At 45.6% G+C, this 26,408-nt stretch overlaps 3 protein-coding genes across 3 annotated transcripts in view; 1 reads left to right on the forward strand and 2 right to left on the reverse strand.

Moving 5' to 3' along the window:
- LOC133521389 (nipped-B-like protein) overlaps positions 1 to 17,689 on the forward strand; it is a 37,983-nt gene extending 20,294 nt beyond the window's left edge. Inside the window, exons 15-28 of the mRNA XM_061856329.1 lie at positions 22 to 171; positions 474 to 629; positions 2,101 to 2,239; positions 2,328 to 2,452; positions 2,854 to 3,088; positions 5,722 to 5,876; positions 6,190 to 6,454; positions 7,119 to 7,309; positions 8,780 to 8,976; positions 9,055 to 9,178; positions 9,295 to 9,441; positions 11,538 to 11,725; positions 11,959 to 13,348; positions 17,162 to 17,689. Of these exons, the coding sequence (XP_061712313.1) occupies positions 22 to 171; positions 474 to 629; positions 2,101 to 2,239; positions 2,328 to 2,452; positions 2,854 to 3,088; positions 5,722 to 5,876; positions 6,190 to 6,454; positions 7,119 to 7,309; positions 8,780 to 8,976; positions 9,055 to 9,178; positions 9,295 to 9,441; positions 11,538 to 11,725; positions 11,959 to 13,348; positions 17,162 to 17,329 (3,630 nt within the window). The 3' untranslated portion in view covers positions 17,330 to 17,689. The remainder of the gene's footprint in view (positions 1 to 21; positions 172 to 473; positions 630 to 2,100; positions 2,240 to 2,327; positions 2,453 to 2,853; positions 3,089 to 5,721; positions 5,877 to 6,189; positions 6,455 to 7,118; positions 7,310 to 8,779; positions 8,977 to 9,054; positions 9,179 to 9,294; positions 9,442 to 11,537; positions 11,726 to 11,958; positions 13,349 to 17,161) is intronic.
- A 252-nt stretch (positions 17,690 to 17,941) lies between these two features.
- LOC133521388 (uncharacterized) lies at positions 17,942 to 21,429 on the reverse strand. Its single transcript, XM_061856328.1, has 3 exons — positions 21,155 to 21,429; positions 19,833 to 20,058; positions 17,942 to 18,264 (listed from the first exon to the last, which is right to left on the reverse strand). The coding sequence occupies exons 2-3, from the start codon at positions 20,049 to 20,051 to the stop codon at positions 18,103 to 18,105; spliced, it is 381 nt and encodes a 126-aa protein (XP_061712312.1). The 5' UTR covers positions 20,052 to 20,058; positions 21,155 to 21,429; the 3' UTR covers positions 17,942 to 18,102.
- Positions 21,430 to 22,202: 773 nt separating this feature from the next.
- On the reverse strand, positions 22,203 to 25,935 carry LOC133521387 (uncharacterized). Its single transcript, XM_061856327.1, is given in 4 exon segments — positions 22,203 to 22,573; positions 22,576 to 24,155; positions 24,256 to 24,361; positions 24,442 to 25,935. Coding segments are annotated over 4 exon segments (2,043 nt in total). The 5' UTR covers positions 24,463 to 25,935; the 3' UTR covers positions 22,203 to 22,237.
- Between the last annotated feature and the right edge of the window lie 473 nt (positions 25,936 to 26,408).

The following is a 26,408-nucleotide window of genomic DNA, read 5'->3' on the forward strand; positions in this document are numbered from 1 at the left end:
ATGATGTTTAACCTTTTTCAGGATACGGGTGTGTCCGTGAGGAAACGAGTGATAAAAATTTTAAAGGACATCTGCACCGAGTGCCCCGAATTCCCCAAGATCCCAGAGATCTGCGTGAAGATGATCCGGCGGGTGAACGACGAGGAGGGCATCCGCAAGCTGGTGATGGAGGTAAAATAGAAATACATTTATTTGCGAGAATGTGGGTTATAAACATCGACCGTTCTGTGATTCATTCTTAATCTTGGTGCACTTAAATTTAAACAGGAAGTGATTCGAGGTGTAAGCCAATTAGATTAAATTTAAACAATTGTGAAACAGAAAAGTACAACAAAATAAATTCAGCACGTAAGGTAATAAGACGATAGAAGTTTAATACAATCATTATAAATTGAGTAGTATTTTGAGTAAGTATAAATATAATATGTCGGTAGTGGAGTGAGTAGTACTCGTAACGCTCGAGGGTTGCGCAGGTGTTCCAGAACATGTGGTTCAGCCCGTGCCCGGCGACGCGGCTGGCCGCGCTGGACGCCGCGGACCCGCTGACGCGCAAGGTGCTCAACATCACCGACGTCGTCATCTCCTCCCGCGACATGGGCCTCGAGTGGTTCCAGCAGCTGCTGATGAGCGTGAGTCGACTGTTCTATATGTCACATTGTGAACGCGAACTTTAGGCTGCCTTTACTTTTTAACCGACTTCAAGATTTCAAAAGAGAAGGTTATCAATTCGGTTGTATGTTTTTTTTTTTATGTTTGTTACTCCATAAGCCGTCCTCCGTCTCCGTCATTTCTGAACCGATTTTGTTTTTTTTTTTTTTTTTGAATTTATATATATACAGATTGGTCCCGTTTTTATCAAAACTCAGTTCTGATGATGGGATCCATGAGGAATCGAGGACCTCTTAAAATGTGAAAGGCATACATATAGTGATTTTTGTATTTTCTGTAACAAATCAAACATTTTAAAAAGTGACATTTGATGAAGTGGAACTGCTGATGATGATCAGAATGGAACTCTTCAACGACGCATAGTACACGTTTGGCGATTTGTCCTCTGCGCTGTGTTTGTTAAGCAAATTAGATTTTCAAGACAAAATGTCAAGTTCGAGTTCTGACGATGGGATCCATGACGACTCGAGGGAACTCCTCAAATGTTAAAGGCATGTATATAGTGATCTTAGTATTTTCATTAACAAATCAAGTATTTACATTTGTAGAAGTGACATTTGATGAAGTGGAACTGCTGATGATGAACAGAACGGAACTCTTCAATGATGCATAGTTCACGTTAGGCAATTTGTTCTCTTTGCCAAGCAGTTAGGTTTTCAAGGCACAATTTTATATTTCTATCCTATTTAATTTTTTAATAATTATCTGGTGCTTTATTTCATGCATGGTGTGAAATAATTGATCTTAAATACAGTCGAATACCCTATTGCGGGTATCTTACCAGTCAACCATAGGGCAAATCTGAAATATGGGTGCAGTGGCAAAAAAAACATGTTACCTCCTTTTCTACATAATTAGCCGTAGGACGCTGTCTTTTTTTAATTTCTTTGTATGAAATCTAAAATCAACAATAATCGTTCTTTCACCGGTCTCCCTCATTGAAGTCGGTTTTTTTTTCTTAAAAATTATTTGTATTTTCTTTAAACAATTTCTTTCTTACGAACCTTAGTAGATTACCTTTGGTTAGCTGGTAGGTATATAGGTTGTATCTGCCTTTTGCTGGATATTCTTACAGATCTTACATGATTAAATCTGTGACGTTTCACGGGTAAAGGTACTTTATAGTGGTTGGCACTATGGTTGATATTTCACCTGTTCAATTTCTTTGACCAATGTGCATAGCGTCTTACTCTTTCATTAAGCAAAATGTGAGATGCAAACACACATTGGACCAAGAAATTGGACAGGAATACCATCCTTACGCCATTATTAATGACGCTCCCAATACTAATGCGGTGCGACGCTATGTAAGTACCGATCACTAGGTACCTTTACATCACAAATATATACAAGTATATTTGAATAAATAAAATGTTCACGAAGTAATCACTACCTAATTATTTATTATATTAATTTCCCTTTTCTTTTCAGTTATTCAAACCGAAAGAGGACAAAGATGACTCCACGAAAATTATATATCAACCGCCTAAATCGCTTTTAGTAGCCTGCCAACAAATTGTTGACTGCCTTATTGAGAGTTTACTACAATTAGAAGAAACCAGTGCTGAAGGTAAAAGGGGAACATTAAATAAAGTTCAAATTAATGTGTTACGCCTAGTCGTGTTTGATAATATTGTAATAAATATTTAACTTTTCAGGAAGTGGATCGTCTCAAAGGATACTCGCGTGTCTCTCCACTCTACATTTATTCGCTAAAATTAGACCACAGTTATTAGTTAATCACGCCCTGACTCTACAACCGTACCTGAGTTTAAAATGCCAGGTGAGTGGCACAGTCATTTGAATAGGCTAGAAAACAAGTTTTTAATAATGGTATCATTTGATCCGGTGTATTTTAGGGTTAAATGTCTATATGGAGACCAAGTGCAATACATCAATATAACAGTCAAAAATTACAATCTAAGTATGAATATCGTACTCAACGCACGAAATTGCCTTACAGTCTATTTTTCAATGAAATTTGAGGAATAGAAGGGTACCTTTTCTCATTTTTGGAAAAAAAGAAATGTATTTTTTAGTATCCAATTTATTATGATAAATTGCTCATTTTCTATCTGCTTACATAGGTTTATGTGACTATCAAGATGTGGCATCATCCCAATTGCTTAAAATAATAAATAGCTTTTCTCAGTTTGTCAATAAAATAGTACTTTGTACGCGCAGAACCAATACGAGCAACAGATAACGTCGACGGTAGCGTCGACGCTGGAGCTGGTGGTGCCCCTGATGGAGCACCCGAGCGAGGTGTTCCTGGCGCAGCTCGAGGAGGACGCCGTGAAGCTGATCCTGCAGCGCGGCCAGCTCGTCATCGCCGCCTGCATCGCGCTGCTCGCCGCCATCGTCAACAACCTCACGCGGAACTACAAGCTCATCCGGGATGTCTTCAACAAGTACCACGGTATGTCGCACACGTTCTTGCTAGATTCTAGTTGTTCCCGGCCCAGCTCGAGGAGGACGCCGTGAAGCTGATCCTGCAGCGCGGCCAGCTCGTCATCGCCGCCTGCATCGCGCTGCTCGCCGCCATCGTCAACAACCTCACGCGGAACTACAAGCTCATCCGGGATGTCTTCAACAAGTACCACGGTATGTCGCACACGTTCTTGCTAGATTCTAGTTGTTCCCGGCCCAGCTCGAGGAGGACGCCGTGAAGCTGATCCTGCAGCGCGGCCAGCTCGTCATCGCCGCCTGCATCGCGCTGCTCGCCGCCATCGTCAACAACCTCACGCGGAACTACAAGCTCATCCGGGATGTCTTCAACAAGTACCACGGTATGTCGCACACGTTCTTGCTAGATTCTAGTTGTTCCCGGCCCAGCTCGAGGAGGACGCCGTGAAGCTGATCCTGCAGCGCGGCCAGCTCGTCATCGCCGCCTGCATCGCGCTGCTCGCCGCCATCGTCAACAACCTCACGCGGAACTACAAGCTCATCCGGGATGTCTTCAACAAGTACCACGGTATGTCGCACACGTTCTTGCTAGATTCTAGTTGTTCCCGGCCCAGCTCGAGGAGGACGCCGTGAAGCTGATCCTGCAGCGCGGCCAGCTCGTCATCGCCGCCTGCATCGCGCTGCTCGCCGCCATCGTCAACAACCTCACGCGGAACTACAAGCTCATCCGGGATGTCTTCAACAAGTACCACGGTATGTCGCACACGTTCTTGCTAGATTCTAGTTGTTCCCGGCCCAGCTCGAGGAGGACGCCGTGAAGCTGATCCTGCAGCGCGGCCAGCTCGTCATCGCCGCCTGCATCGCGCTGCTCGCCGCCATCGTCAACAACCTCACGCGGAACTACAAGCTCATCCGGGATGTCTTCAACAAGTACCACGGTATGTCGCACACGTTCTTGCTAGATTCTAGTTGTTCCCGGCCCAGCTCGAGGAGGACGCCGTGAAGCTGATCCTGCAGCGCGGCCAGCTCGTCATCGCCGCCTGCATCGCGCTGCTCGCCGCCATCGTCAACAACCTCACGCGGAACTACAAGCTCATCCGGGATGTCTTCAACAAGTACCACGGTATGTCGCACACGTTCTTGCTAGATTCTAGTTGTTCCCGGCCCAGCTCGAGGAGGACGCCGTGAAGCTGATCCTGCAGCGCGGCCAGCTCGTCATCGCCGCCTGCATCGCGCTGCTCGCCGCCATCGTCAACAACCTCACGCGGAACTACAAGCTCATCCGGGATGTCTTCAACAAGTACCACGGTATGTCGCACACGTTCTTGCTAGATTCTAGTTGTTCCCGGCCCAGCTCGAGGAGGACGCCGTGAAGCTGATCCTGCAGCGCGGCCAGCTCGTCATCGCCGCCTGCATCGCGCTGCTCGCCGCCATCGTCAACAACCTCACGCGGAACTACAAGCTCATCCGGGATGTCTTCAACAAGTACCACGGTATGTCGCACACGTTCTTGCTAGATTCTAGTTGTTCCCGGCCCAGCTCGAGGAGGACGCCGTGAAGCTGATCCTGCAGCGCGGCCAGCTCGTCATCGCCGCCTGCATCGCGCTGCTCGCCGCCATCGTCAACAACCTCACGCGGAACTACAAGCTCATCCGGGATGTCTTCAACAAGTACCACGGTATGTCGCACACGTTCTTGCTAGATTCTAGTTGTTCCCGGCCCAGCTCGAGGAGGACGCCGTGAAGCTGATCCTGCAGCGCGGCCAGCTCGTCATCGCCGCCTGCATCGCGCTGCTCGCCGCCATCGTCAACAACCTCACGCGGAACTACAAGCTCATCCGGGATGTCTTCAACAAGTACCACGGTATGTCGCACACGTTCTTGCTAGATTCTAGTTGTTCCCGGCCCAGCTCGAGGAGGACGCCGTGAAGCTGATCCTGCAGCGCGGCCAGCTCGTCATCGCCGCCTGCATCGCGCTGCTCGCCGCCGTCGTCAACAACCTCACGCGGAACTACAAGCTCATCCGGGATGTCTTCAACAAGTACCACGGTATGTCGCACACGTTCTTGCTAGATTCTAGTTGTTCCCGGCCCAGCTCGAGGAGGACGCCGTGAAGCTGATCCTGCAGCGCGGCCAGCTCGTCATCGCCGCCTGCATCGCGCTGCTCGCCGCCATCGTCAACAACCTCACGCGGAACTACAAGCTCATCCGGGATGTCTTCAACAAGTACCACGGTATGTCGCACACGTTCTTGCTAGATTCTAGTTGTTCCCGGCCCAGCTCGAGGAGAACGCCGTGAAGGTGATCCTGCAGCGCGTTCAGCTCGTCATCGCCGCCTGCAAATATTTATCGAACCTTCTCACAAACATTCACTTAACATTGACGGGTAAAGGAGAAAGGCAGGTCATAAACATAATAATAAGTATCAGCTCATTTAAAAGACGTTTCAATTTAAATAGCTTTCTCCAACATATCTGGATAATATTTCTATATTCATATATCATACTGCTTTAGACAGACCGACCATAATTACAGCAAGAAAATCCCCAGTTTTCATAAGTTGGTCACTCGCATCCTATTCTGTCAAAATAGATCGTACAAATTTTACAATGTAAAACAAGATATAATTTTAATCCTTTGGTTTTAGGAATACTTCTACAATGGAAGTCGAGTTGGCAGAGGAACCCTGACATAACGCGCACCCTGCACGCAAGGCCTCAGTTCCGACGGTCGCTCTTCATCGTGGGCCTCTTGTTGCGATATTTCGACTTCACGGACCCCAAAGTCATTGATGGCCTTGCAGTAAGTTACATTAATAAGCAGCAAATATCATTTCGTCACCCTAGTTCACAATCGTACTAATTACGGCGAAAATTTTATAGTTAATACCACAGTACGCAAGAAAAATATATTACGACCAAATTTTCCACGTAATTAGTTCGATTGTGAACTAGGGCGACGATTTTTACTCTTGTCATTACCAAAGCACTACAGGCAAACTATATTTTGCTGATTAAATTCTAATACAAATATCTACATTCTAAATGGCTCTACCTATTGGATTTTCGGCGTCACATAATCGAAGTTCAAGTTCTGAATTTTATTTACTTTCCAGATTGACATCAAAGAACAATTGTTCACAACGTTGATGTTCTTTGTGGGATTGGAAGATGAGGATTTTGTGTCACACACACTTAAAGCGATGGGGTCCGTTTGCGTCAGGCATTACGAGTTTATGCTAAGGCCGGAACTCAAAGAGTTTTACCACCAGCTGCTAACTTCTGACCTCGCGCCTATAGAAATGAAAGCGGACGTGCTCAGGAATGTCGAAATGTATTTACAAGAGGAAGAACAAAGAATGATTAGACAAGACAAAGAATGTAAGTTTGAAAATTCTTATAAAAATATTTAGTTTTCTGTTTCAACATTAACTACATATTTCATTTGGTTATATAAAGCTGACGAAACAAAAGACCGTCGCAATCTAGCTAGTGTTAGAAACATTTTTTTATCGATATCGATAATGGAATAAAAAACGGTCAACCAAATAAATAAATAAACGTTAGGTTTGCATAAAATTATGTAGAAACAGTTTCGTTCAAGCCGTTTATGCTACTGAATGAACTTCACTCAACGTCAACTGTTTACTTCCAGAGAAATCAGAGAATGTTGAAAAATTAATGATTATCTATTCCTATTGCTATCACCTATCACAAACTAAATAAAATGTCATGTGCTGCTGTGTGTACTGACGTGGATTTCGAAGAAGAAATTGCCTGTTTCTATTTAATTTTATACAAAAGGCACGTAATTTTTTTTATCTTCTATATTTTTTTAATTTGGTGAACCGTTTTTTCTTCTATTACATAACTTCCGATATCTTTAAAGAAATGTTTCTAACACTAGCTAAATTGCGACAGTCTTCTCTTTTGCCGCGACAATTCCGCGCTCTGCTTATAAGTGTGTTAAATAAAATACAAAAAAAAACTATTTTAAAGATTTTTACTGCTCCTATTATAAACATTAGCTATTCTGTTCTGACAGGGTCGAAGCGATCGAAGCTAGAAAACCTGAAGGAGATGGGCGACGTGTCATCGGGCATGGCCTCGACGGTGATCCAGCTGTACCTGAAGGAGATCCTCGGTGCCTTCCTGCACCCCAGCACGCTGGTGCGCTCCAGCGCCATGAAGGTCGTCCAGCTCGTGCTGGCGCAGGGGCTCGTGCACCCCGTGCAGGTACACTGTCACCTCTACACTACACACACCAGCTGCACCCGAAGGAGATCCTCGGTGCCTTCCTGCACCCCAGCACGCTGGTGCGCTCCAGCGCCATGAAGGTCGTCCAGCTCGTGCTGGCGCAGGGGCTCGTGCACCCCGTGCAGGTACACTGTCCAGCTGCACCCGAAGGAGATCCTCAGCTCCTTCCTGCACCCCAGCAGAAGCTAAAACTGGCAATTTTTTCATACATGTACAAGATGATGTCGATGTAGAGCGGGAGCGCAGAGCGCTGGCGGTACGGGCGAACATGCTGACCCACAGATTCGCGCGGTGTACAGCTGCAGTCAAAACTACGCTCTTTAGAACATACTGCACTTCGCTGTACTCGGCTGCACTGTAGGTAAGCTGTACGCAACGGTCGCTCAGCTCTCTGCACGTCCAGTATAATAATGCTTTCAGGGCGCTGCTGGGGCTGTCACGGTTCTGCAGTGCATCCACCATGTTCGCGGAAGCACGTGTAGATAGTTTCAGTGCTGTGCTGCGTAAAAAGATGGCATCGCTTCTGAACAGAATACGTGACAACCCGAACAGCCTCCTGAAGACATAAGCTGTAAGGAATGAGTGCTCAGTAATGCAACATTTAATTAAAAATACGTTGTCATTAGCGGGGTCCACACAGAGCGAGCATACGCGCGAGGCAATTTCCTCACGCACAAACCGGCCAGTGTAGACGTGCCTCGCCCGAGGAAAACGCACGCGCCGCCTCGGCCGAGGCACGTCTACACTGGCCGGTTTGTGTGTGAGGAAATTAAATTATTAACTAATAGGCGGGCCCACACTGAGCGAGCGAGTGAGCACGTACGTGCGAGGTAATGTCCTCACGCACAAACCGGCCAGTGTAGACGTGCCTCGCCCGAGTGAAAACGCACTTGCCGCCTCACTGTGGACCCGCCTATTAGTTAGTTACGGATATTAACATAGATTTTAGGTTTTAGCTTTAATAATACTAACAAATATGTGGATCTTGTTGTCTGAATAATTAAACGTACAAATAATTATTGTTATTATAACGAAGTGGCCCCGCCTTGAACATGAAAACGAAAGTTCATATTTTCTACCACCAAGTACACCATCTTCGCACATAGCCAATATGCCATTTATATGTAATTGGTAATCATTGACCAGTAAATTTGTTATAACAATGCGATTTGGATCAGTTTTTGACATGGAAATTATTCTAAATTTTACTTAAAAAATAAAATAATGCCACATTATATCACTATCCATGAATAAATCAGTATTTCGTGTGATCTCCGTTTCCAGTCTAGACAAGAACGCCTAATTAGAAGGAAGCCTTAGATAATCGCATTTTATCAAGTTCACACTTTGCATAGAATAAAGTGAGATTGAGGAATTACTAATCAACTTTCAATTGATTATTATTTATCTATTTGGGCTTTTCAATAAACTTTAGTTATTTCTTTTCAGATTGTTCCCTATTTGATCTGCATGAGTACTGATTTGGAAGTGACAGTGTCTCACGCAGCAGACAAAAACTTACAAGAAATAGATAAGAAATACCCTGGATTCATCCATATGAAGGCGCAACTTGGCATCAAGCTGTCTTATCAGTTACAAAAAATAATTCAGACCAGCGCCAAGAATGATGTCATTCGAGGTTTTAGGTAACTTGACTGACATTACACATTTTTGAAAGACTTAATTAACTATGAAAAGTTACTAAACTTGTTATGCCATTTCAGGAAAAAAGACCAAGACGAACTGCCTTCGTCTCTGAATGGATTTTTATATTCATTACTACGTAATACACGACCGCAAAGGAGGGCGCTGGTTTTATCGTTACTTAAGCAATTTGACGATGTTTCCGTAAGTACCCATTCTTCAGTCAGTTTCCAATAATCAAGCAGCATATCATTAAATCGTTCAATACTGTATACACCTGTATAAATATTGTATATGTTCATAAATAAACTTGTTTCCAGACTGCGCCTTTGGATCAAATGTTGTACCTGGCAGATAATTTGAGTTACTTCCCGTATCAAGTACAAGATGAACCACTTTTTATAATTCATCACATCGACATCATCATATCTACATCCGGATCAAACTTACTACAAGTTTTTCGTGAGGTAATTTAATAAATTTTACTAGTTTGGCCCTAGGTAGGCTGGTTAGTTTTATGAATTAAATTATATTATATTGACCTAAAAGCAAGTTTGTATTAGGAGATAAACGAAAGGGATGTGGAATTTAGTAGGCAGACAAATACAGAGCTATTATCATATTCTCGCTTTACATTTTTACCAACATTTAAAAAGTACTGCGTTGCCGCGTCAAAACGGTACTAGTCTTTTTGTTCCCCCAGGAAGGCTTGTTGGGCAAAAATGAACCCAACTAAATTACGCAGGTTATTATTGGTATGTTGTCTGCAATGTTAAAAACTTGGTTCTCAATGGCGCACTGTACGAAATGTTGACGCTTTCCATCACCGCACCGCTCGCCGTCGGATGAACACCCTCACATCTAGAACCTAAATGGTCGCCCACTGTGCGGTTTCAGAGGAATTTCCTCCCGTGGACGCCCCAGCTGTGGAATGAGCTCCCTGCCGAGGTTTTCTTTAGGGGCTACAGGTCCTTCAAAAAAAGGAGTGTACAGGTTTTTAAAGGGTCGGCAACGCACATGTGTAGTTGCAGGCGTCCATAAGCTACGTTTACTGTTTACCATCAGGCGGGCTTGTTTTCCACCGACGTGGTACATAAAAAAATGTATACCCTATGGTATACTTGCTTTTAGGCATTGATACTATTCGCCTGACACGCTTGTCAAAAAAACACATCATCACCGTATATCGTTCGCTTCGCTTGGAAAATCTTTTAGTGCCCTCGCGACAAAATCGCCGACGAAGCAGGAGGTTCCGGGTTCGAATCCTGGTTAGGCCATTTATTTGTGTGTTTATCGAAAATATTCGGTCCTAAGTTATGGATATTTTTTTCTATGTATATAAGTTTTTATCTGTTTTTATATATAGTATATTGTAGGAGAGGCCGGAAAACCGCCTAAAGATGGACGAGTGAGTTTGACCTCAAATAATACGAGTCCATCTTTATCGTTTCCGGCCGAGGCATTACATACTGCTTTTCACGACTACTGCGAGGAAATAAGAAAACATTTGCATGACTATAAGTACTTTTAATAGAAATTAATATGTATATTGGCGTGACGACAATTGTTGAAAGAAAGCGATGTATTTTTGCCAGGAACATTTGTATTTTCTTCACTAGAAGAACTCATTTTTATAGGGTAGATACGTGTTTATTGTATTTTTTAGTCAAACACAATTTATACTATCCAATTCAGTAAGTATTTTCCGGTGCCTTTGATGGGCCTTTTTTACTTTTTTTATGAGTTTTAAGAGGCGTATTTCTGTTGTTTGCTTCAAACCGACTCTACGTTTTTGCTAAAAAAACACAAACAGTTATAAAAGTAAAAACGCCTTAAGCGTGGCTTAAAGGACTCGCGTCCAGGCCATAATTGTAAAAAAAATTAACTGAATGTTTTTGACTTTTTTTTGTAACATGTAATTGGTCCTATAAATAACCTAATTTTATTATTGAAGGAAAAAGTTGCGCCAAAAAAAGACCTTTTACCATCACCAATGACAGATGATAACAATGAAACATTGTAGTAGTGGTGGTTCAGGTGCTACAGCTATTTCCAGCTTGGCTTTAGACCATCTATTGCCACTTTTCCGAACAGTGGCGTGAAATAACTATAGTTAACTATATCGGGTGTTTCCTGTAACAGGAGCAATAAATTAAACTGTAGGCTGTACTCCTTAAACTGACCAACATTTGTTCAACAACTTTGAAAAATAACTTAAGTTTTGATTTTTATTACACATTGAAGTTAATTCTAAGACGAAATGTATTGCGAATGTTTAAAGCGTGACAAGCAATATCAAACACACTGATGTCAGCGTACATTGAAAATAATATTAATTTTGTATGAAAAAGAAATCTAAAGATTTCATAATTTTTAAAAGTTGTTAATCAAAAGTTATATCGTTTTAGGAGTACCATATATGGTTCAATTATTTGCTCGTGTTACAGGAAACACCCGGTATATTATACCAATACTACTCTATCGTCGTCTAGTACTTACTATAGAACTAAGTCGATCTATGTAAAATTGTCCCATAACAAAAAATTCATAACCTCTATCGTAGGGTCTGGTGAGCACGAGCTCGGAGGAGAAGGAAGAGGAGGAGGAGGACGAGGAGGAGGCGGAGGCGCTGGTGGCGCGGCTGCCGGAGTGCACGCGGCCGCTGGCCGACGCCATGCGCCAGGCGCGCGGCTGTCTGCTGCTGCTCGTGCTCAAGCAGCACCTCAAGCAGCTCTACGGGTTCACCGACGCGTCAGTATCACTACATTTTTCTTATCCCTTTTACACAAAACAAGTACCTGATACAGCCATTACTATTCTTAGCGTTCTTCATACCCTGGATTTAAAAAAGGAGGAGGATCCGAATATTATTTTTTTATTTAAATGCCATGCAGATTTAGCTAGGTCTGATGATAATTTGGATAGTAAAACATCAAGGTTTTCATTACCAAGTGTGCATCTGCAATGTAGCATATTTGTTACAGCAAAATCAACCAGTACTCGCCGTCGGAGAGCGTGAAGGTTTACGAGAAGGCGATTTCTCGGCGGCAGGCGCCGGTGTTCGAGCCGCGCGCCACCATCGCGCAACTACGCGACGAGCCGCAGGACGACGAGCTCGACGAGCGCGGCCGCCGCCGGCTGGTGGACGACTACCTCGAGGTATGCGCACGTGGCTCCGACGTACTGGCCGGAGAGTTGGAGGTGTACGAGAAGGCGGTGTCGCGGCGGCAGGCGCCGGAGTTCGCGCCGCGACCCTCCATCGTGCAACTACGCGACGAGCCGCAGGACGACGAGCTCGACGAGCGCGGCCGCCGCCGGCTGGTGGACGACTACCTCGAGGTATGCGCACGTGGCTCCGACGTACTGGCCGGAGAGTTGGAGGTGTACGAGAAGGCGGTGTCGCGGCGGCAGGCGCCGGAGTTCGCGCCGCGACCCTCCATCGTGCAACTACGCGACGAGCCGCAGGACGACGAGCGCGGCCGCTGTCGGCTGGTGGACGACTACCTCGAGGTATGCGCACGTGGCTCCGACGTACTGGCCGGAGAGTTGGAGGTGTACGAGAAGGCGGTGTCGCGGCGGCAGGCGCCGGAGTTCGCGCCGCGACCCTCCATCGTGCAACTACGCGACGAGCCGCAGGACGACGAGCGCGGCCGCTGTCGGCTGGTGGACGACTACCTCGAGGTATGCGCACGTGGCTCCGACGTACTGGCCGGAGAGTTGGAGGTGTACGAGAAGGCGGTGTCGCGGCGGCAGGCGCCGGAGTTCGCGCCGCGACCCTCCATCGTGCAACTACGCGACGAGCCGCAGGACGACGAGCGCGGCCGCTGTCGGCTGGTGGACGACTACCTCGAGGTATGCGCACGTGGCTCCGACGTACTGGCCGGAGAGTTGGAGGTGTACGAGAAGGCGGTGTCGCGGCGGCAGGCGCCGGAGTTCGCGCCGCGACCCTCCATCGTGCAACTACGCGACGAGCCGCAGGACGACGAGCGCGGCCGCTGTCGGCTGGTGGACGACTACCTCGAGGTATGCGCACGTGGCTCCGACGTACTGGCCGGAGAGTTGGAGGTGTACGAGAAGGCGGTGTCGCGGCGGCAGGCGCCGGAGTTCGCGCCGCGACCCTCCATCGTGCAACTACGCGACGAGCCGCAGGACGACGAGCGCGGCCGCTGTCGGCTGGTGGACGACTACCTCGAGGTATGCGCACGTGGCTCCGACGTACTGGCCGGAGAGTTGGAGGTGTACGAGAAGGCGGTGTCGCGGCGGCAGGCGCCGGAGTTCGCGCCGCGACCCTCCATCGTGCAACTACGCGACGAGCCGCAGGACGACGAGCTCGACGAGCGCGGCCGCCGCCGGCTGGTGGACGACTACCTCGAGGTATGCGCACGTGGCTCCGACGTACTGGCCGGAGAGTTGGAGGTGTACGAGAAGGCGGTGTCGCGGCGGCAGGCGCCGGAGTTCGCGCCGCGACCCTCCATCGTGCAACTACGCGACGAGCCGCAGGACGACGAGCGCGGCCGCTGTCGGCTGGTGGACGACTACCTCGAGGTATGCGCACGTGGCTCCGACGTACTGGCCGGAGAGTTGGAGGTGTACGAGAAGGCGGTGTCGCGGCGGCAGGCGCCGGAGTTCGCGCCGCGACCCTCCATCGTGCAACTACGCGACGAGCCGCAGGACGACGAGCGCGGCCGCTGTCGGCTGGTGGACGACTACCTCGAGGTATGCGCACGTGGCTCCGACGTACTGGCCGGAGAGTTGGAGGTGTACGAGAAGGCGGTGTCGCGGCGGCAGGCGCCGGAGTTCGCGCCGCGACCCTCCATCGTGCAACTACGCGACGAGCCGCAGGACGACGAGCGCGGCCGCTGTCGGCTGGTGGACGACTACCTCGAGGTATGCGCACGTGGCTCCGACGTACTGGCCGGAGAGTTGGAGGTGTACGAGAAGGCGGTGTCGCGGCGGCAGGCGCCGGAGTTCGCGCCGCGACCCTCCATCGTGCAACTACGCGACGAGCCGCAGGACGACGAGCGCGGCCGCTGTCGGCTGGTGGACGACTACCTCGAGGTATGCGCACGTGGCTCCGACGTACTGGCCGGAGAGTTGGAGGTGTACGAGAAGGCGGTGTCGCGGCGGCAGGCGCCGGAGTTCGCGCCGCGACCCTCCATCGTGCAACTACGCGACGAGCCGCAGGACGACGAGCGCGGCCGCTGTCGGCTGGTGGACGACTACCTCGAGGTATGCGCACGTGGCTCCGACGTACTGGCCGGAGAGTTGGAGGTGTACGAGAAGGCGGTGTCGCGGCGGCAGGCGCCGGAGTTCGCGCCGCGACCCTCCATCGTGCAACTACGCGACGAGCCGCAGGACGACGAGCGCGGCCGCTGTCGGCTGGTGGACGACTACCTCGAGGTATGCGCACGTGGCTCCGACGTACTGGCCGGAGAGTTGGAGGTGTACGAGAAGGCGGTGTCGCGGCGGCAGGCGCCGGAGTTCGCGCCGCGACCCTCCATCGTGCAACTACGCGACGAGCCGCAGGACGACGAGCGCGGCCGCTGTCGGCTGGTGGACGACTACCTCGAGGTATGCGCACGTGGCTCCGACGTACTGGCCGGAGAGTTGGAGGTGTACGAGAAGGCGGTGTCGCGGCGGCAGGCGCCGGAGTTCGCGCCGCGACCCTCCATCGTGCAACTACGCGACGAGCCGCAGGACGACGAGCGCGGCCGCTGTCGGCTGGTGGACGACTACCTCGAGGTATGCGCACGTGGCTCCGACGTACTGGCCGGAGAGTTGGAGGTGTACGAGAAGGCGGTGTCGCGGCGGCAGGCGCCGGAGTTCGCGCCGCGACCCTCCATCGTGCAACTACGCGACGAGCCGCAGGACGACGAGCGCGGCCGCTGTCGGCTGGTGGACGACTACCTCGAGGTATGCGCACGTGGCTCCGACGTACTGGCCGGAGAGTTGGAGGTGTACGAGAAGGCGGAGTCGCGGCGACAGGCGCCGGAGTTCGCGCCGCGACCCTCCATCGTGCAACTATGCGATGAGCCGCAGGACCTCGAGCTCGACGAGTGCGGCTGCTCTGTGGTCGACGATTATCTCGAGGTATTGGTTGCACGTGGCTCTGACACACCCTAACCCATAGATTACTTGATTGTACAGTCACCATCAGATATATCGGAGCGGGCGAGGTGCTCAAATATATCTGAACACGCACTCTAGCGCCCTGACAATAGAGGCGTGTTCAAATATTTGTGAGCACCTTGTGCGCTCCGATATATCTTATAGCGACTGTACAAGATGTATAAAAGCTAAGATTATAAGATAAAATCTTGCCCCGTAGTTTGACAGCTGTTGGTGTCATAGGATTCTTAATTTTTATACCGGGTGTTTTCTGTAACACGACCAAATAATTAAAAGATAGATTGTACTCCTCAAACGATAAAACGTTTGCTTAAAAACTTTTAGAAATTACGAAGTGTAACGATTTTCTCTTTTTCATACAAATTAAACATTTTTTTCAATGTAAGCTATCATTAGTATTATTGACGTTGCTTGTCACGCTTTAAACATAACAAAATTCGCAACACACTGCGTCTTAGAATAAATTATAATGAGTAGTGTAAAGGGGTGTCGCCTAGATTGTAGTGGAAGATAAACGCAGACATAGATTTCTGATTTTATATTTTTTTTATAAATCAGTTAGATCACAAACATCGACTACTCTTAATGATTGCCACCTTCGGAATGCTCGCCTGCAGATATTTATTCATCTTACAGGGCGATATTTCTGAATTCAAATACATAATCGTTGCCAGTTACCTAGCAAAAGACTGTGAAGGTTTCAAACCTACTACAAACGTACGTACTAAAAAACAAAAACACAAGTTATCTTTAAAAGTCGCTGATCAAATGTTGGTCAGTTTGTGGAGTCCAGCCTACAGTGTAGTTTATTGATTTTGTTACAGGCTACACCCGGTATAAATCTACCTATATGGAGAGGCCACGCACTCAGTGTGAAATTATCAGCGCCATTTTTATTTTTTATCTCTAAACTCCTTACTTTTTCCACTGGTGTGTGAAATTTCATTCATTCATTCATTCCTATTGCCTCTATGTTTCAAGCAACCCGTAAATTGCTACGTACATTTTGTACAATCTTAAGCTAATAATAAATATCTTTTTTATGAATGCGCCCTCCCCCTCCGTGGCCGTTCCGTATAGTACCAATCCTCCTTCTGTGCATAGGTTCGTGCTTCGGCTTTGACAGCCGATGTAGATGGCGCTTTAAAGCTCACTATATTATGCGGTAACTCTGGTTATTGACGTTGGCAATCCAGTGACGACAAAACATCTATTCTAGCTGTCAAAACATGCGATCGATATTTTGATAAGTACGCATCCCACCGAACGGGTGAAGTAGGCGCGCATTTCACAGTTGTTCGGTCGCAAGCTGGTCGGCTCCCCGCGGACGCGACCGGCTCCGGACGGACGCCATCGCTTCTGCCATACATAATGTATAGGCACATTAAGAATGCGCTCGTACATCTTTTACAACCAAGAACTCTTTGCTCCGTGTAAGAATGACGCCGGCAAGGTTTCATTTATACATCTTCCTGGTCCAGGTCAAAACAATAAACTGAGACTTCTCTACGCGGGTGGGGGCGTCCATTGATTACGTGAGGGGTTTTTGAGGATTTTTTGACCATCACAAATTACATGTAATAATGAGTGCTATGTCCAGAAAAGTGTTATAATATTGTTGTTAATACGACAAAGGTTATAAAAATGCTCTTGAGATATAGTTATACCTAATACATATATTTAAAAAAGAAATCCGGCCGACATTTAGGTATTTCGAGACTTGGACAATATGGATAAAAGTCGTTATCACATTTGGCCATTTTAAAAAGGACACAATTTGATATTAAGGCATTCTGGCACTAAGTTGTTTTGAAATTTAGGACAATAAATACTATGGCATTATGATATTTAGGTGCAATGAAACCAAAGCTAGAAATCTTACTTTAAATTAACCTGATTGCCTCAAATTTTTACACAATTTTTTGCCAGAAAATAATGCATGATATTTGCCAAGCCCCACCTCTCCCCTACGTGAGATTGGGCTTGACAGCCTCCCTTCCTAAAGCCCTCACGTAATTAATGGATAACCCTGTCTAATACTGTTTCAATCACCACCAGTTCAAGCAGCTGATGCTGAAATTCGACCCCGAGGAGGAGGAGGACGAGGAGTTCACGGTGGGCGGCGCGGCGGCGACGGCGGCGGGCGCGGCCCCGGGCGCCGCCGCCGCGCCCGCGCCCGCCGCGCCGCCGCCGCCCGCGCCGCCCGCGCCGCCGCCCGCCACCTAGCGCGCCCAGCCCGGCCCGGCGGCGCGCCAGTGATCAGTGCAGTGCAGTGCAGTGCCCGTGCCCGAGGACTTTACACATAGAGACGATTAGACTCGCGCGGCCCCGCCGGGGGGACCCGAGAGATTGATTAATTTATTGCGCTCGGGTGTGCGGCCCCGAGCGTGAGGCGGCGCGGCCGCCGGCGCGTGTACAGAGCCCCTTCGGCGCCGGCGCCGCGCCCGCCCCGCCGCCCGCCCCGGCGCGCCCGGCGATCTTAATTCTTTGCGTAAGTTATATCTGAGAAACTCGATTTTGTTTATATTAAAGTCTTGTGTGTAGATAATTTTTATGAAGAATATAAAGTATATGTACCTACCCGGACTTGAGTTTCTTGACCGTAGTCTTAACTGTTGTTCCACTTGATTCGATATTATTTATCTGTAGACGGCGGCGAATTCAAATATTCAAGATCGAGGGTCAATTTTAAATGTATCCTCCGATCCGTTTTATCTCGAAACACATATGGCATACATTTTAAAACTCGAGTCCATGTAACGAGTGATGTTGACGCGGAGGACGCTGCAATAACTGCATTTCTTATGATTAAGAAGACATTAAAGTTACAAGGCTAGATTTTTACAAATATTATTTTTTATATTTACAACCCTGTTTATTATTCAAAAATTTTATAGCAAAACGCTTACAAATATCACACTTGAGAGTAAATAAACGTAAAATATGATAAATGTCGTATATAAATTTCACGAACGACACATAAACTTGAAAGGGGACTCCTAGCAGGAAATCTTGTTGGCCCTCTCCTCGGAGACGGCGAACTTGTTGCAGAGGAAGAAGATGAGGTTTTCCTTGGTGGGCTTGACCTTGCCCTCCGCCACGAGCCGCTTCAGGTTGCGCAGGCGCTGCTTATGCGGGTACTCGCCGTCTGGTTTTGTACCCTGGTAAAAACAATAACATTCACTTGAATGAAGAAAATGTTCTTGACAAATAGGACAACAGAAGAACATATGCGAAACATCATCTAATTTAAATCTATTCTAAGTTTTACTCGGGGCTCGTCTTCGCTGGTTATCACATTGGCGCCGCTTTCGAATGCGTGTAAGATAGACTGCGCTACAGACAAGCATGGCACGGTCTGGCTCCGACTCTAGTAAGACGCGTCCCGAATAAATACATCCCTTTAATGTGTATTATACATTCATTTATCAATTTGGACGAGAAAAAATTATAAAAGATAAATTAGTTCCTTTTTTTTGGCCAAGAAACGTATTTGCTAGCGACGATCAAAGATTAATTAATAGGTGGTCTTTAAATTTTGTTTTCGTTGATGTAGCGCTATTCTTGACTTCATCGCAGGTCAATCTAGCACGCTTGTTAGTTGTTTATCAATCTTTCACATTCTTGTGTCGTCAAGCCAACATTAAACCATTTGAAGATCTAAGGAGTCTAAGGCATCGCAAATTGACCTTTAAAGTGCTATTCTAAGGAACGTTAAAAAATTATAAAGGTATCAACTTGAAAGTTGAAACTACATATAACATTACACTTCGTCTAAAGTACCGTCAACTTTTATCCCTATTCACCGCAGTTGACGGTACCTTTTATTGAACTGGCTACGAATTGAGAGTCCGTAGGTCAATGTCATAAAACATACATAATATAGGCAGTGGTAATAATGCTCTTTCCGGATGCGGCGACTGTGTGCCAGCAAGACGCTGCTAAGTAAATAGTAGTTTATGTGACTGCTACATAATAAAAGGCATTAAAATACACGAGTGTGGGTTTATGAAACGAACGATGTGAGTTACTTAAAAAGATCACACGAGTGTTTTAATGCCTAATTATGTACAATTACATACACTATTTTATCTACACACATATTATAAACTGTCTATGATATATTCACTAACCCAAATTATAACCAACGTTGAGCATCTTTGCTCTCTTGGCGGAACTCGCGGATATGTGGTGGCGTCACCGAAATATTTTTATCGCTCATTTTACACGCACCTTTTCCAATTGTTACTTTAAAAACTACAAAACATATTAATTTTATACTTAAAACTAATTAAAAGATAACTGTACGTCAAATGGCGATAAATGAAAACTTTTTAAACTTTTTTTCACGCATGTCACGCATTCGTAGTTTTTTTCTATTCACAGACAAACTAGAGTCGAGGGCTTATTTCCGTATCGTTCGATATAAACTAACATGCAAGATAGTTATGTCAAAATTATAGCAATTGACATTTCATTTCGAACAAAAAGGCATCTCGACTGATATTAGAATAGAGGTCAAATCGAATTGCTTTTTTTTCGAGATGTTCCAAATTTGAATGTATAACCACATCGATTTTGATGTAGTTATGAAGCAATTACAACATCATCTCATCACAGATAAGAAATTTGTTGTAACAAAATAGTTTATCGTAATGTTGGCCATTATTTACAGATTTTGGATGCATCATAGAGGGTTTATGATATGTGTGTAGATAAACAAACATACCTCATCGGCGTTCGGTGAGTAGTCCGGTGGCGGAATGCCGATGATGGAGCTGTCCCACATGACGGGGTGCCACGGGCGGCGCACCGGCCGCGGCGGCGGCGCGGCGGCCACCGGCGGCCGCAGCGGCAGCGACTTCACGTCCACATACTGCTCTTCCTCGAACTCCTCCTCCTGCGCCCCCTCGATCGCCGGAACCTCCTCACTGCCTTTGCGGCTCATAGTGGTGCTGTGGACACATCAGCATTAATTAACTAACCAATTATTACAGTTCATGTTTTATGTATAAAGAACTTTACTCCAGATAGACAGAGAAATTTACTGTCCGGTGGTTTTCCTAAGCTTTTTAACTACAGTGTGCTCTTTTTTTTTAAGAATTGTAATACCATTTTACCTAAAATTGTTGACCCATGGAAAACTTTGTCATCTGATTAGCCAATACGTAATGGGCTGTTCTTTACTGGCCGAGGTATATACTATTTTTCTGCTCAACGGAGCCGAAAAGCGGCAACTTCGTTTAGTGCTGCGGGTGGAAATGTCGCTTTCCGGCTCGAGGGCAGAAATAATACTTGTTTAAGTGCTATCACTTTATTTCATTAAATCCTTGATATATAAATAAAATATAAATATTTTTATTATTATTAATAGACTAGTTGTAGCTACGTCTAATGTTATATCAAAATGAAAAGCTCAGATCACAAAAAAGGGGGGTGGTGGGGAAAATACACTGTAACCATCTGATTTTCTGTGCCATTGAAAATTACGCGACGTGATGACCATGACGACCATGATCTAATACTTGACTAAGAACTGAAATGTAGTAGCCAAACTGTCTTCAGCAACATTTAGGTTAACCTACTTTCAGCAAAGTAAACAAAAAGTGTTAGTCGTTGTTGCATGCCTACATTGAATGAGATCAAGGCAAACAACAAAGATATTTGTCAAGATTCACTGAAATAACAGAAAATGTTATTCGAACGTTATGAAGCTGTAATAAGAACTGCGCATTTAGGCACTGTTTTTTTTTTACATATATTACTTGGCAACATATCAAAAGCATTTTTATGAGACGATTGCAATAGGTACATCGTTATACATAGGTTACATGAAGTAGCTTTAGGTAGGTAGTAGATCTATTTTTTCACGGTATTAATTATTGATTACGATGACCGAGACATTAATAGAGCCTATATACTGGGGTGTAACTCTCTAAGAGTTGTTATTTATTTGTCATGCATGTTCTAGGTAAACAGTTTTTTAGCATAATCTCTCTCTCTAAGATCTGTAGTATTTATTACTTTGTTAATTGATAATTTACCACTTACTTTAATGACGTTCAGAATCACAATCCTCGGTTATCACAAAGCAAAACGTCCGCCGCTCAAAACATGCGCTGCCCAATACCAATTTTATTATTGGCTTTCAATCTCAAGCAGTTTTATTTATATTCGCAGAACAGTGTGCCGGCGCACGGACGGATCACGACTGAAATTAATTACTTTCTCCCCAGTGGGTTTGCGATCGGGCAAAACAGTTCCTTCATGACGATAACTTGGACAATTCCCAGTAAAATAGGAACATTAAAACCATTATTGACATCTGGGACGCTGACCGAAATCCGTGCCAACAATTCAAGATACAATGACGCCTGGTAGTTTCCATTTGGATCATGCCTACACGTAATAGCTATATGAATGAACGTGATTGCTACGGGAATAGCCTAATAATACCGTTAAATTGATTAGGTACTTAATGTTCTATTTATTTATGTTGCAACTGTTCCTTTGGCATTGACATATATCTGACTTTAAGAGAACATATTATTTATATTAGCCATAAACCAGGATCGTAAACCTTTCATCCACAATTGCATGATCATAGCAAGTGTAAAAAAGTTTAACAGATTGAACCTTTAAACAAAGTTTATAAAAATATATCTACAAGTATTGTGTCTATAACTATTGGCACTCATAATAAGAAATAAAACCACTGTAAATATAACAATAACATAGTCATTTTATTTCGAAAACATCTAAAACTAGTTAACAATAACAATCCATGAATATAAAAATATGTATCTACTCAACATGTTTTTGCATATTAATTAACAATCGAGTAAACATATATCATTAGTACTGAACATGAAAATTACCTAAACCGACAATAATTGTACGTTGATATTAGAACACATTTAACAATACTTTCTATTTTTATTTCTTGCTGGTTTTGTTTTTATTTGAAATTTCACGCCTGATTTGCTGCGTCGACAAGCATGGCAAACAGTGAAATCTTAGTTTGATTACGCAACAAGTGCCTGTTACCTTCTGTTTAGGCTTTATCAAAAACGGTGTTGACAACGGACACGCTCTACTAACACTGTATTAGCAAATAATTTCAGCCTTAATCTCCTATGCGCCTGCGACAATTTCATCGAACGAAGCTTCATGCTCCGATCTCGCTAGCATGAATTCAGGCAAGGTGACACCTAAAGCCGCACTGTAACGAGGCATAGTTTCCGCCCAATATGCTGCTTTCGAATCAGCGCCTGCGAACTCTTCAGGCCCCAATTCAGTATCGTCGGCGATTTCGGCTCGAGCTTCGGCCTCAGCGTCCACGCTCCTTCTCAGCCGGCGCGCAGCGGATGGCTGCTGCGCTGCCGCGGCCGCCGCAGGCACGGCGCTGGCGACTGCCGCGACCGGGCTGGTAGCGGCTGCGGTCGGTGTGGCTTGGCTTGCTTTTTTTTCGTTTTAGTTTTTTTTCCATACCCAGTATTAGCCACTACATATGCGGCAGATTTCTGTGCAGGAGTTGCGTTGGCAGATACAACTTTACTCTCAGCGCCTTCGCTTGTAGTTACAGCAACCGGAGGTACGGGGGGTTGTGATTGAAATTCTTTGAGTTCCTGATATGCTAGATGACTCCTTTTTGGTGCCGATTCAGATACGAACATGCACTCTTCATTTTTCAACCCGTTCTTATCGACGCATTGGAAGCAGGTCATTCCATTTTTATTAACTTGTTTACAGGACGATCTATCCTTTTTCTTGAATTCAGCTAATACGTGTTCAACGTCTTTTTTGGGCTCGTTATCAGTGTAGAACTCGGGCAAAGCTTGCTTGTAGTTATAAGGTTTCACTAGTGGGTCAGCTTTTTCTTCGGAGCTTTCGTCACTTGCAGCGCGTAGTTTTTCGCTCGGTGTGGGTTGAGAACTGTGTACATAATACGCTTTATATTTCTCTTTTGAATCGTTCTCTTCACTTTCTTCCTTTGGTGCTTTTAATTTTGTGTATTCCTCGGAGGGCTTATCATCCTCTTTCGTTTCTTCGTATTTTGCTGATTTCCTAGGTGCCTCTTCTTTTTGACCCTCTGGCTCGTCGGGTTCGTCATTACTGTCGAACTTTTTTTCCTTGGAGTAAGCATATTTATTATTTTTTGGCTCCGCAACATAGGAGCAGGATTCGTAGTTTCCTCCAGTTTTTGGATCCTTGCACACATTGCATGTCATTCCATCTCTGTTGACTTGTTTGCAATTTCCAGGGTTTTGTTTTATCTCAGCTGCTTGTTTTTCTGACAATTCCTTGATGCGTTCGTATTCCTTGTGGTCGTAGCCAGAATCGTAACCTCCATAAGGGTATTCGTAATCCTTGTTGGGGTCCTTTTCTTCTTTGTACGCACTGCTGTAGGGTCCACTGTCGAACGCTTTCGGTCTGGAAATGTACTCAGATTTATAGTTATAGGGGTCATCTTCTTCATCGTCGTCTGCGCGTTTTCTTAAGTTTTGCCTTCTGTGTTCTCCCGCGTATCGCCGCAAGCGGGGCGGTCCTGCAATATAACCATTGGGCTTATAGTTTTGTTCGGCTTCGGGGTTTTCTAACAGTTCTTCCTTGCGGTATTTAAGCGGGTGAGCTACTTCTAAATTTGTTACGGCGGGTTTAAAATATGCTGCTACTGTAGGATTCTGTTTTAAAGCAGCTAGGATGGCTCCTTGTTCGTCTTCCTCGGGCTTGTACACTTTGTAGTCGGCATCGTGTATCTGTCTAATGTCGTATTGTGCTAAGGCCGGTTGGCGGTAGGCCGCCGAGTGCTGCTGCACCGGGGCCTGCGGTGCCGGCTGCGCCACGAGCGGCGCCGGTTTCGGTGGAGGAAGGAAACTTTGACTAGCAATCGGATTGAAACCGAAATTTTCAGCAGCGAAAGTCCTATCTTGAGGAGCTACCCGTCTTTGCAAGGAGTCGAGAGAACTACTGACGACAGAGTCAAACAAGTGGGGGTACTGGCTCGTGTCTAGTTTAAGCAAAGCTGCGGCAACAGGATTTGAAGCGAGGCCTGAAAAAACCATATCGTTAAAGATTTGGTTGTTAATTTGCAAGCCATCATATCTAATTGTTAAAAATTACTTAAAAGTAATAAAATGCGGCTTACTAACCAGAGTTGTCGCTGGCGAAAATCGGAGAAAAATCCAAAGGCTGAACGAACCCTTTTTCGTTATCTTCGCTGGCGAGCACTGCTTGACATATCGTCCAAATCAACAACTGCAAATAAAATTAATGGAAAATGAAGTCACTAAACTTAGATATTTACTTGTCGTCAAAAAAGATAGAACGATTCATACCAGACATCCGAGTCTAGACATTTTAGAGATGGGTTAAAACCCAAGTGAGAACCCTACACGTCCACTACTCCTCGCTAGTTCGAGCTGCTTTTCTGGTTCTGCTTGGAATGAAAGTAACGCGCCAATATTACAAAGACAAGGTTTTATAGGCGTGAATATTGCGCAGGTGAAAGATCGGTGCAACCGAGAGCGCGCGCTCGAGCGTGTCTCGGCACAATGTCCGCTTACTCCATCCGCGGGTCATGACCTGCCGATGGGGCGCCGGGGTGCACGCCCTCCCAGATAATCACGGGGGTCCTTTTTACTGAGCTTTTCGTAAACGTTTTGCTCTCAAGATGCTCGGAGCGTTCTCCTATATGCGGCTTTAAATGGGATGCACGTAAAACTACCTAAGATACGAGTTATGCAATACAGAGAAAAAACATGATTAAGATCTGGGGGCTAGCTAAAAGATGACAATCGGATTATTCCCACTAGTTACTACCAAATTGTTACCAGTGGTAACTACTGGGTTTTTTTTTTCACCTTTTACCACTGGTAACTACTGGGGAAAAAATTCCCACTAGTTACCACTAACTTGGTTTGATGGTAAGTACTAGGATTTTTTCCCCCAGTAGTTACTACTGGTAACAACTTGGTGGTAACTAGTGGGAATAACCCTGACAATCGTTTGCAATAAACGAAACGAAACACTATTGTCTATATTACTCTTCCAAATAATACATGGGATTGAGACAGATAGCGTTTCGTTTCACTGCGAACTATTGTCATCTTGGCTAGGCCCCCCATTCTGTTTCTGTAAAGTAACTCCAACCCAAAGAATACAATACTCACACCTCTGACAGTGTAAGTAGATTTTAATTTTTAAATTAAGGTAAGCATTCTAGTGTTTGACAGCCCGTATTTTCCTGGTAAAGAGGTGGCATATAGCCAAAATTTCTTAACCTTTCGAGACCCGTGGGCTCCCTGGGTAGCCAGGTCTCGAAAGGTTAAAAGGCATTTCAAGTTGTTGATTATCCGTAAAACGTACAAGCAATATAATTAATTTATGTTTTATTCCTTTCTTATAATGTTAAGTCAAAATTACAAATTAGGACATAAAATAATTATCTATTTGAGGCTGTAGCGCTTTTATGAATGTTGCCATAAATCGTCGACTCAAGTCATTATCTACTTATAGTTTTGAATAAACAAATAAAATAAATATTTTATTATACTTACACAAATTGACCCACGCCACGTCCCAAAGTCCCACGGTAAGCCAAGAAGGCTTGTGTTGTGGGTACTCGGACAACGGTATATATATATATATATGTATATAATATACAAATACTGTAATAGACACACTACTTAGCCCCTTCCCACCTCACCGGAACAAGTAACAGTGCGGGTGCCGCGGCTAAAGGGGCCGAAAAGCTTAAAATACAAAAGTACAGGGGTCTCGGCCCCGAATACATTTTTATGCCATTTGGGGTCGAGACGCTTGGCCCGTGGGGTCCTCAGTGCCGGATTAACCATTAAGCAAAATAAGCACTTGCTTAGGGCACCACGTCTAGGGGGGCACCAAAATCGTAGGAAAAAAAAACGCACAGGCTATCGCAGTCGTAGTGTAGTATTTATGTACGCGAAACTTTTTGGTATGTGTCTACCCATCTAATAACGAAGAGTCGTAAGAGAGTGAGGACACGTAAGCACATCTCCAACCTTACGCGGAGGCCCTCAAAGCTCATGGTCAAAAAATCTTACCGTCGGGCTTGTGGCCAACTGATTTTCTCGACGTTGATTACCGATTTTGTAGCGAATTTTGCTCTCTTGCACACCAGATGTGTCGGCCAGGCCGAGTTTCTGCAGAGCCGCGATCCTGCGACCTTATTGTCAAAGTGTTATAAAGGGCCCCGCGAAGGCCGAAAACCAAAAGTATCTTATCAAGTTGCGCTTTCGAGGTAAGCCAAAGGCTGAGCAGTAGG

This window comes from Cydia pomonella, chromosome 9 (assembly GCF_033807575.1).
Source record: "Cydia pomonella isolate Wapato2018A chromosome 9, ilCydPomo1, whole genome shotgun sequence".
In the NCBI taxonomy this organism is placed as follows: Eukaryota; Metazoa; Arthropoda; class Insecta; order Lepidoptera; family Tortricidae; genus Cydia; species Cydia pomonella.